Source organism: Lotus japonicus, chromosome 5, assembly GCF_012489685.1.
Source record: "Lotus japonicus ecotype B-129 chromosome 5, LjGifu_v1.2".
Taxonomy (NCBI): domain Eukaryota; kingdom Viridiplantae; phylum Streptophyta; class Magnoliopsida; order Fabales; family Fabaceae; genus Lotus; species Lotus japonicus.
This window is the reverse complement of record NC_080045.1, coordinates 13,087,002-13,099,158: the sequence shown is the minus strand read 5'-3', so window position 1 is coordinate 13,099,158 and position 12,157 is coordinate 13,087,002. Positions and strand designations below refer to the sequence as shown.

General features: G+C 34.5%; 1 protein-coding gene across 1 annotated transcript; it reads right to left on the bottom strand.

Moving 5' to 3' along the window:
* Window positions 1–3,721: 3,721 nt before the first annotated feature.
* LOC130718957 (uncharacterized) lies at window positions 3,722–5,286 on the bottom strand. Its single transcript, XM_057569613.1, has one exon. The coding sequence runs from the start codon at window positions 4,928–4,930 to the stop codon at window positions 3,731–3,733; it is 1,200 nt and encodes a 399-aa protein (XP_057425596.1). The 5' UTR covers window positions 4,931–5,286; the 3' UTR covers window positions 3,722–3,730.
* Window positions 5,287–12,157: the final 6,871 nt, after the last annotated feature.

Genomic DNA, 12,157 nt, shown 5'->3' with positions numbered 1-12,157 from the left:
GGTGCGGGTGTGGGTTTTTGATTTCGGGTTTGGGTTTGGGTTTGGCAAAACCCGCACCCTACCCGACCCATTGCCATCCCTACCGCCTTCTTATATATTGGTAACTTAGAGGATATACTAACCTTGGTTAAAATTTAACCAAATGGGTGGTTTGAGTTTGGGTTGTGGATTGATGGAATATTGTTGGGCTTAATTATTTCTTTGATATAATAGCGAGAAAAATATAATTAATAGGAGCTTTTGCAAGAGAATACGATATAAGAGTTTATTTTATAGGTTAGTCATGAGTGTGTCAGATATAGTTTTTAATATAAATATATATATATATATACGAATTATAATGACGGTACTTTCTCCTAATAAAAATATTTAATTATGAGAGACATTATATATATATATATATATTTATTTATTGATTTGCGTCCACATTCACACTATTTATTATCTGTTTAGATTTGGATCTATGAATTTATTAAATCTTTATATTTGTGAGTTGGTGTGAGTTGATATGTTAAACCCATATGAGTACTTTTTATGAATAGTTCAGCCGCTCGTATGGGTGTATGGTCGCCCATATCAAATTTAGGCCATGTCGAGTCAGTATAATAAGTAAAAAAAAAGTCTAGGATTTTTTAAAAGTCTAATTAGTTGAAAAAGGCTAGAAACATCTCATTCAAAAATCTTGCAAGCCCAACATGTCACCCCAGTTAGTTAAATATAATTAGCATAAATATATTTATCATTACTATTATTATTACGTTATATTTTATTATAATATACTGACATTATATACTTATTAACATACTTATAGATTCGAACATGTTGACCTATATAATGATTTAAGAATATAAACCTATTTAGAAATAGACTTATGACTTATTTAAATATTTTAATATAAAGTATGTTTTAAAGTAAACTTTCAGGTATTAGGAAACACAACACAATCCTCTATTTTCATCCATACTATTAGCTGATAATCATGTTGGTGTGACACACAAGGTTGAGTAGGGAGGAGATTGATCGTTGGTGCAATGAGAAAGTGTGGAAAAGGAGTGGTGATAACTCCTGGACAAGTGTATCTATTCCTTACGTAGTTGTAAAAGCGATCCACAAAAATTATGGTGTTTAGTACCTTAATTTACTAATTTTAATACTAAAAGAACAATCAAGAAGGGAGATTTGTTTGTAATATCAATAATAAGACAATAGATAAATGAGACATTTAAAATATTGAAAATAACAATAGAGAAAATGCATCAGGGTATAATTTCACTAACCAATTCCAATGTCTATACCGACTTTAATATATATATATATATATGTATGTATGTATGTATGTATGTATGTATGTATGTATGTATGTATGTATGGGGATGAGGCGTATCAAGTGAGAGATGAGAGTATCAAATTATGATCATTAAATATAACATGAATGACCAAGATTAAAACATAAAGTCACATGACTTTTTAAAGAAGTCACGTGATCATTAAATGACATTGAATCTCAACTATCCATTTATAATCGTATGGTAATGATTTGATGCTCTCATCTCTCACAATAAACATTGCTCTCTCACTTGTTGTGGAAGTGTTTAAGGTCGTAATGCTAGAGGAACCATTATCGCAAGACCAGGGGGGTCAAGTCAATAATAAAATAAAAAGAATCGAACTAGAAGAGCGAAAAGCCAGCATGGCTTAGTAAGGAAGAAACCTGTTATGCAGGCACTAACTCCCATTTATTTCTCTTCTTTCTTTTTGAATGACAGTTCATCAAAACAATTGCTAGATCGAGCACGCGACGCGCATAATATTAAGTTCAAGAGTGGGTTGTCTTCTCTTCAATATTTCTACTACTTCCTTGCCTCCCATTTTTAGGGATCTCCTTGTTCTCTTCCGAGATTTTCCTCTAAACTCTCACCACCTTCTTCATCATGTTGTTCCATCCTTCAGGGATGTTCGGTAGGTGTCTGGACTTCCTAAAAAAATCCTTTAGGCAAGAATGTTCCTTGAACATTGTAAGACATTGAACTGTCTAGCTCCTGTGAACACTGATCACAAGTGGCAAAAGCGGCCGTAATCTTAACTTAATGTCCATAAGCTCTCATCGCTACTGTAAAAATTGAAAATCTCTTTTTATACACTGGCACAGATGATTGCCCCTAAGGCACTGATGGACCAACACCTTCGTCTATCACCTTAATTTATAGATCTGTTATGTGTGCAAGGTCTCTTGTTCTTCTTGGCATCTATTCTTTTCGCACAAATATTTTTGGTTCTTCAAAAAGAAACCATTTGAGAAGGTTCAATTCTCCGAAATGAAATTTTAGGTACGGAGATTTCTCCAAATATTGTAAAAAGAACTACATTTTTGTTCAAAAATTATGATTGTGTAATTCTAAGCTGTATATAAATTATGAAAATACATCTGCTTCTTTCTAGTATTTTTTTTTCAAAAATCTACAATCAATTAGAGCGTATCATTATGTCACTATTTTTCACATTCCATTGCCTACATTAAAAATAAATTAATATTTTTCTATTGTAAGTAAAAAAAGAGGATGATATGAAAATCGATTAAGGTGATACCAAAACTAATTCCCTTTTCAAACTAGTAACACAACCCGGTGAATTACACGGGCCAATATCAGTTAAACTTAATTACTTTTTAAAGTTAACAGCTAAAACTTATAAATATTTAAGGAGCCAAATTATTTACCCAATCCACCCTGTTATCTAATAATTTTGAGACCTCACTCTGGAGAGTGAGACACTCAAATTTCACACACTCTTCCATAATTTTCCACGTCATTCTTTTTATAATTATTTATTCTCTCTCTTCATTAGCTTTGTCCGTGTTCTATACGCGCTGTCTCTCGCTTGGTTATTCTCATTCTTCTTTGGAACCGGTTTCCCAAATCCTCTTAACTAGTTTTATAACTGTGCATTCACGGGTGACATTTGGTATATATTAGTATTTATTTGATATGGTTTTGAAATTATAGATTTATTTTATAAAATGTAGGCAATAATGCAAGTTTGACTGAAATACTGGAAATGTGATTATACACTTATTAACATTTAAGCTTTTAATACTAATTAGACATTTTGTCTTTAAAATTAAAAGTTAATGTTTTTTTAAAAAATATGATCACATTAGATAGAATAAAAGAGTCTTGGGAACATAGCTCTCCCAAGTAAGCTTTAAAACAAAGGTTCAAAATAGAGAATTAAAGAAAGAGTCATAATAGACAACATAAAAAACTCACAGCAAGAACATAGACAAAAGATGAAAGAAAAAAAAAAAGCTAAAGCAAAGCTAATAGAATATCAAAAACAGTAAAACAGCACCCCGCAAAACGCCTTTATTTAATCCAAGTCAATGTCATATTTTTCAAGTGATGAACCACGCGTCAGCACCTCTAAACCAGTAGCAAATTACCCCTTCCACATACTTCACATTGCTGTAAAAAACGCTGCATATTCAGTGTCATAACAATACATATATGCTTCTATCAAACTCTCCCAGCCTTTCCAATTTCTTTGAGATCAAACAACAACATAAATACCTAAAAACTATTCCTTTTAATGCCTCACCTGTGATGTAAATTAAATTTGTCATTGCAATGTAGGATAGAACCATGTGGAACAATTTTCCAGCAATCATAAGAAGGAGAAGATGAAATCTTACCTGTATAGAGTGGTAGAAAATTTGTTGTATCTAGCACAATAGTCAAATGTTTGCAAACACTTCTTTGTACACCACATTCTTGGTACAATTCATTACTTTCTGTTCTTCATCTAGAATTAAAATTTTGAGACCCTTTCTTGATTTCACCCGTGAGAGAGCCACATATAATTGCCCATGCGTAAAAACAGGTCGAGGAAGGAAGAGTCCAACATGTGATAAAGATTGTCCCTGACTTTTGTTGATCGTCATAGCAAAACAGGTACAAATTGGGAATTGTCGTCTTTCAAATTTAAATGGGTAGCCCGAATCATTAGGCACCATACTCATTCTTCCAATGAATATTTTTTCACCAATATTAGTTCCTGTTAACACAGTGGCACCAATAACATTCGGTGAAAGATCATTAACTATGAGGCGAGTTCCATTGCATAACCCAGCCGACTGGTCTATATTTCTCAATAACATTATTGGAGCCCCTTTCTTCAAACTCAACTTGTGATTTGGAATTCCAGAGCACTTTATATCATTTAAAAACTCAGAAGTAAACCACTCAGAGTGTATCTCTGAATCCGCATCAGACCTGCAAGCTGTATTTGAACTGAAGTACTCTTTTGGTTCACCGGGAATTAAGTTCAGCATAAAATCATTCATCATCTGAACTGATTCAAGAGTCGGACACAATATGCATCTCTCTTCAAAAAACTTGTAATCCTTCATGTTAGTCAAGAGATCTGGATATGCAAAATTAACCAAATCAAGAACAGGATTATCACCTGGCTCAACTAACAGATCAGTAGGTATGTCTACATCAGCTTCTCCACTCTCATCTGATTCAAATTCACCATTGCCAATCTGAAGAATCCAATCAGCAAAGGCCTTTATATCTGCTGCAAATTCTGAGGATCCAGCAGTTCTTAATCTCATATTTGCGGTTAACTTCAACACCTTACAGTGCTTCCATAATTGAGATGAATTGATGGTAGCTTTAACAATATCTTGTCTTGACCCTTTTGGGATAACAGGCAGAATCTGCCTAAAGTCACCTCCAAGCACTACCACTTTGCCACCAAATGGTTTGTCTGCGTTGCTTTCATCTCGTGCTCTCATCAAATCCCTCAATGTTCTGTCCAGGGCTTCAAAACAAAACTTGTTCAACATGGGCGCTTCATCCCATATAATTAGTCTGCAAAAGCAAATTTGCCCGTAAGCTTCCTTGTTTAATATTACATGTAGATACATCATTCACATGTAGTGGAATACACAATCTTGAATGAGCAGTTCTCCCCCTGGTAGTAATAACGAAGCAATACCACTGGAAGCTACATTCAGGATAATCAATCATCGGGACCGTAGAGATGCTGACAATGTGTTCCAAATAAATGTTTTCCCTATTCCTCCGTATCCATATAAAAAGAAAAAACCACCACAGTCAGACAAAACAGATTCCAATATCTGATTATAGACATGCTTTTGTTCATCTGTCATTAAATTTAGCAAATTTGTGCACTTGGCAGACATCTCATCTCTATCGTAGTTAAGTTCATCTACTATGAACCTGTTTTCAAATAGATGTAGATCAGAAGATTCAGGATAAGGTAAACAATCAAAATCCTTGAGAGATCTCCCGTTACTCTGGAGCAATTTTTCAATCTTTATCAGACACATGTTTCTTAAGTCATCATCACTAATTTCCAAGTCTGAAAAAATAAGAATCGAATATAAAATTACTTGTGGAAGAAATGTACATTAGTAGTTACTTATTTAAAAAACTAATTTCATATGGTTTAAATGAGTTCCTTAAGTTACATACCTGGTATTTGAAGAAGTCTCCTTCTTTGATATAAAATTTCGTCTGCTAGCAATTTCCATGTAACTTCCCACACTACATCTGGTTTGCTGATTGTATTCACTAACAATAACATGACAAATAATCGTCTTAATTGGTGTCCAGACCCAAGATCACTTGCCTCTTTTATTCCATCTATGTATTCTCTATCATCTTTCAACAAACCCAAGATGTAGCACGCTTCCTTGTAGGTCTGGTACAGTATCCCATTAACAGTTTTTATGCTGTCAAAACTTGTACATCCCTTTTGAATTGTAAAAAGGACCCGCATATAGAATAGTTCTCTGGTACCCATGGGAATATAATTAAACCTCCCAATTGAAAATCCTTTCTTTCGGACAGTCCATATTCTTTTGTCTTCATCATAAACAAACCTTTGGGGAAACTCTGCATATGTTAGGTCCTTCCCAAGTTCGGATTCCTGATTTGCTTTGAACCACGCTGTAAACTCAGTGTCCATATCTTGGTTCCTTTCAACTACAGTGTCAATCCATTCATGATCCTTGAAAGTAACAGACTGCTCATTGGGAAGGTGAAATGATAATCTGTTAACAGGAGGCAACTTGTCATGAATATAAAATGCAAATATTCTCCACGCTGCTTCACAGGGAGACAAATACCTGCAGTCGTAATACTGCTTTATCTCATCAACACCTTTTTCTTTATTTGAATCTTTATATCTATTAGAAATTTTAACAGAAACTCTATCAGGACCTTTGTTTACATATTTAAACAAATGTTTTATGGAGTTTGACTTGTTACAGTACTCCACGTTGATATGGGCCTGATACCTCATGAGGAGATCTGGATTATAAGGTACAACATACCTATTATCCATCACAATGTCTTTCTTTGTAACACTAATTCCAGTATCTCTTCTCATGTATTTAGGATAGCCTTCATCATCAATTGTAGTTGAGTTCTGAAATTGTTTTGGGAAAAATTTCTCACACTTTCCATTTTTCATACAGGCAGAATTCATGTTAGCAAACCCACATGGACCATGCATCATATAATTTGAAACTGTTGCTGACAAAGCAGGAATGAAAACCATTAAAGTTTTAGAAGGTCAAAAAGACATGTGTAAATACCTAGATGTGACACTGGCTTTGACCACGTGCTTGTTACAGTTTGCACAAAAATATTGGTCAGAGTCCTCTGATACAGACTTGTTGCACTTGCAAGAAATGTAATACCAAGAACCACTTTCATCAACATCGCTGATTGTGGCTATGACAATGCAGGTAGAACGCTGGAAAAATTGATGAAGGTTATAATCTACATAGCAAACATAATACAATATTAATGAAAAAGCTTTGTGAACAAAGAAACGTTACCATCTTCCATTGCTTAACTTCAGAAATTGTCTTTCTGGGTCCTCCTTTCAGAAACTCATCTTCCTTTGAAATTTTTTCCGGATCACTCAATTGAGTTAGAGACTTAGAGACATTTTCTGAATTGTCTATGAAGCTGGAAGTTGAAAAGGAAAATTACTTTGTCAGTGATTTAAAATAATATCAAAAGTAAAAATAATGAAAGAGAAAAGCTTGATACCATTGTTTGTACTCTACTGCCTCCGGAAAATCAGGATTGAACATAAGTTTTTTGGTAGTGTATGCATTCTGCAAGTTGATCTTACCTATGAATTTAAAAAGGTTAATAATAACATAAATATTATATATACAATGTCATGGAAAAACTTTTGTAAAAATAAAATAGATTGAAACTATACCATTAAAAATGTTGACTTTGGCCATGTGAAGAACAACTACAGCATTGTCACCATTTCCAGAACTTAAGAAAGCATTCAGCGAATCAACATACGATCCGAATAGCGTACATTTAATTGTTTTTCTGCAGATCGTCGTAAACTCACAATATAAGTCAAGATATTTCATATGAAAGCAAACACATGCCATAAATCCAAATCCCTTACCCGTTAGATTCAATCTCAATATGATTCTGTTTATTAATTTGCCCATAACGTTCAAATGTCTTCTTCGTACCGTATCCTATTAACACACCCATGAAATCTGCCACAATAAAATAATTAGAGATGGAAAAGGTGTAAGATCAATGTTTATGGAAATAACGAATGTAGTTAGACTTACCAACTAAATAATTGGCATCAAATCCTGGAGAAAAAATATCTTCCAGGCTTGTGAAACTGTTGAACACAGAATGTGTTACCCGGTTGGCAGGCACAGGGATGACTTTTGTATCCAATTCAAAAGTCGATTTGTGTGCATGTCGGACAGGTCTGAATGGGCCAGTAGAATCAGTAACAATAAATTTGCTTATTGAATACACAGATCCTTCAACAATTGCTGACTCAAACTTGTAGACGCGTTCCCGTTTGACAGAAGCATGAATTCTAGATCCCTGATCAAAGAAACATAGAATAAGTTATTCCCATGAAAAGAACTTAAGAAATAAATTTAAATCAGAAGTCTATCAAACCTTATTATCCATTAAGACGAAGTCCATCAACAGCGAAAGCCTTGAGCCATCGTTGCTTGGTACAAACCATCTGTATACCACTTTAGCAACAATGGTGGCAGAACGAGATGATGATTTTGTTAAGTCTGAAATAGGTAAATATGCCATGACTATTAGCGTTCACAGAAGAGGAGTTATTTGTGTTCAGGGAAGAATAGCTATTTAAGTTCACATAATATACTAATATATATAGGGTTTTCTAGTCTGATAATTCAGATATTTTATCAAATAAGAATCCTGAGATGAAGCAGGTTTGAAATTCCCTAATTTGAAGGAGGTTTGAAATTCAAATTTTGACAGGGAAGTTGTTATAACAAATTTTACAGTGATTTTAGGTAGATTCATAAGGAAAAAAAAATTAGAAACATAGAAATCATGTGCTTTCACGTCACTGACAGAGCAAAGAATTGCATCTGGCTACATAAAATTCAAAGCAAAGTCATATTTGTATCTTGGCCCTCAGATTAGAAAAGAAAACAGTAGCCCATAGAAATCAACATTATGTATCTAAAATAAACCAAATAACAACTACAAACAACATTTGGTTAATGGAAAACAGTCAAAACAAAACACAGTTCTAGCATAAGCAGATTACAAAACACAGTTCTACCAAAACACAGTCAAAGGTAGATGTTTACTTATTTGGTTCACATTACTTTAAGCAGATTACAATAATCCTATACAGATTGATCACTATGATAAATTTGTGCAAACAAATGTTTCTAGCATAAGCATATGACAATGTAGAACTCATGTCCTTTAAATATAACTGGAATTGCACCATTAAGAGAAGCAGCACCTGATACTTGGGTCTGGTCAGCCAATGCAGAGGGAGTCTACACAGTTCAAACCGCATATAAAATCCGTCAGGGACACATAAATGGAATAACAGATCCAATTTTAAAATTTATCTGGAGGCTCCAATCTGCGCAGAGAACCATCCTCAATCCATTGATCATACCCATGTAGTTTCATTGAAAAAAGAAGAAAAAACACTTCTTTTTATATCTGCTTAGAAGAATCTTCATATTGAAAATAAGAAAGAAGAAATTTTGAAGGGTTGCAGATTCAAAATACCTCTTGAACTGGTGGAATTTTTGCTCTTTTCAAACTGGGTCGCGACATAATGACGATGAAGCTTCAATCGTGTCCGTGCTTTAGCAAATGGGAGTAAAAAATCTGCTTCGATCCCATGTTCGCGACTCTTCCAGGACCACGTGAACTCTACACCCTCAATCCACCACGGCCGCCTTGGCTACGGCTGTTACCACCACCACCACTGCTACCCGATCTGAGTCTGACCCCTTCATGGTCCAAATGGTAGCCAGTTTCAACAAAGCAGAATCATATCAATGGAGGGAGAGATGGACATGGTCCAAATGGTAGCCAATTTCAACAAAGCATGAATCATTTGATTTGCCTCTGGACATGTTCTCTGATCGTTGGGGAGAAAGAGAGAGAACAGACAGATATCGTGGAGGGAGAGATGGGATATTTTGAATCTGCCGTGCTCGTTTTCGCTCCCTTTTTCTGAATCTGAGTTCTCTCTAGCAGAGATTAGGGTTGAAAAGAGATGCGGTTTCCTTCCCTTCCTCTGGTTTTGCGTTTTCTTTAGCAGAGATTGGGTTTGAATTGAAATGTTGAGAGAAAGAGACAGAAAAAGCAGATCGGATGAAGGCGGAGATGAGATTGATGAGCGATGGAGGTGAGATTGTTGGGGGAGACCATTTTTTTAGGGTGAGAACCCTAATGGAGTAAAGATGAGAGATGGGAGAAACAAAGGGGGAAAAAATGAAAAATGCTCTGAAAATGCCACATGGACTATGATGAAGAATGGGTATTGAAATGCCCACCTGGAATGGTGGGACCCTGAACTATTTCTATATTTCTATATATTATGGATATGAATATTCTCCCAAAATTCTCTCAAACTCCCTCCCAAAATTCTCCTAAATTTCCCGAGCTCTACTGCAATTTAATGGGTTTGTTCTAATATTTGCGATTCAACTTTCCAATTCATTGTACCCACCAAAAATCTCTCTCCCAAAATCTCGCACCTTTCAATTTTGTCGTTACCTCAGTGAAAATTTCAGATTTGAATTTGGGGAGAAAATTTGGGGCCAAAATCCCTAAACTCAACAATAATTTCATCTTTGCAGCTTCATTGGGTCGCTCTTGCTTCGGTCGCCGCAGTTGGATTTGGTGCTCTTGTGAGTTGTTGGCGCCTTAATCTTTCTTATCTTTCAACCATTGGCTTTCTCTCCTTCGCTGTATTATTCATGTTGTATCTTTTCGATTTTGTGCCCTTATATTTTTTCATTGTTCAATTGTAATTTTTTTTGCTCAAATTTTAATTTGTATCCATAACTTCACTTCTGCTCATGTCCCAATTTGAATTTGAATATAAGATTGTGTGTGCATGGAACCTGAGTGTTTAATTTGAATTTTAATTCTCTACACTTTTTTTATTGGAAAACTATTGAAGAATATATCAGCTTTAGGAATTTCAGGGAAACTTAATCTCCCGTTGCCTCTGTACCTTCCTGGGGAAGGAGGATCCAGCAAAGGAATGTCTGAAGCAGGTTAAATATTAGGCTTTGTAGACTGCATGTTATCCCTGAAGCTGTGGGGTGTGTGATGTCTCAGTTAGAGCTAAGCGGCCAGTGCAAATAATCTGATCAAAATGTCAAGATGCAAATATGAAGTATTGAATTGTGGAAGACATATAAAAACGAGGCATGTTAGCTAGGGGACTATTGTATTGTTGAGTTGGTGTGTTCTAATGTGGGACCTGGCATGTCTTTGTGGATGAAACGTGTGTTTGTAACCAGGGAGGTAATGGAGTAAGGCAAATAGCTCAATGTGGATTGGAACGTGAAATGATGCGTCCTGTTAAATTCTTTTAATTTGTAAATCTGGTCATGGGTTTATAGGGATAATTCTTTTGTAACTTTAAGAAATGATGGGTGATTGAATTGATATGAGTCTGTATCTATCTTAATCTTATCTAAAATTGTTCTCTTAAGTTTCTGGTGAATAATTCGATTCTTTCCTTTAAAAAGATTGGAGCTCTGTTTTAGGATTCTACACATAATTGCATTTTGAGCAGCCACGGTGAATCTGAATGATGAGCATGTGACTAATGCATTATCTATCAAGTCTAATTGATAGAAGCTTGAACCTGTAACTTTGTACTCCATCTCCAACCCCTCATGATTTGTATATTCTCTATTATTATTTTTTAAAGCATGACAATATTTTTTTCATTTATTGCATATAAGAACTAACTTCTCCACAAAATTTAGTTTAAGAAATTACATTTCATGTATTTTACTAATTTTTTTGGTTACAAGAGGAAGTGATGTATTTTACTAATTTAATGTGAATAAAATGTTATTATACTAGATGTCAATTCAAATATACATTAAAATATTTAATCTCTACATAATAATTAAAATAACTATTAAATATTTTCTTAAAAAACACCGTGCTTTGCACGGGCTACTTACTAGTATACTTAGAGCATCTCCAATGCAAGGTTCTTAGTTCTTATTTTGGAGTTAAGAACTAAGAATTTTACCATTGAAGGTGTTGACATGGACTCCTCAGTTCTTAAAAATAAGAAATCGGTTCTTATATAAGGAGTTTTGCTTTTTGAGTTCTTAGCTTAAAATATTAATTATTTCTCTCTCATCCAAATTACTTTATGAGTTTTGTTTTATTATTTTATGAAAATAAAAAGTATAAATAATGAATGTGGTTGGTGAGACCAAATGAATAGTGGTAAGAACTAAGAACTAAAAGAACTCATGGTTGGAGCAAAATTGTTCGAGAATTGCTTAAACACATGTGACAATAAGGAACCACATAAATAGTGTTAAGAACTAATAAATAAGAATTAGCATTGGAGATGCTCTTATACTAGAAAGCAAAACCCGCGAATCCCAAGGTCCAAATGTGGGTTAGATTTAATTAATTTTTAACGTAAACAGCAAAAACCGTGAAAAGCCAGTAGTTTAGTAGGTAAACTTTGTTGCCACGAGAAAAACGCGAGTTTAAAGGAACTCTAAAAAAGTGACGAAAACGACGTCGTGCAATTCGTTTCGTGGGATATGAATGACGAC

Excerpts from the sequence above, each read along its gene's own strand:
- LOC130718957 (XM_057569613.1), bottom strand. The coding sequence starts at position 4,930 with ATGATGTATCTACATGTAATATTAAACAAGGAAGCTTACGGGCAAATT.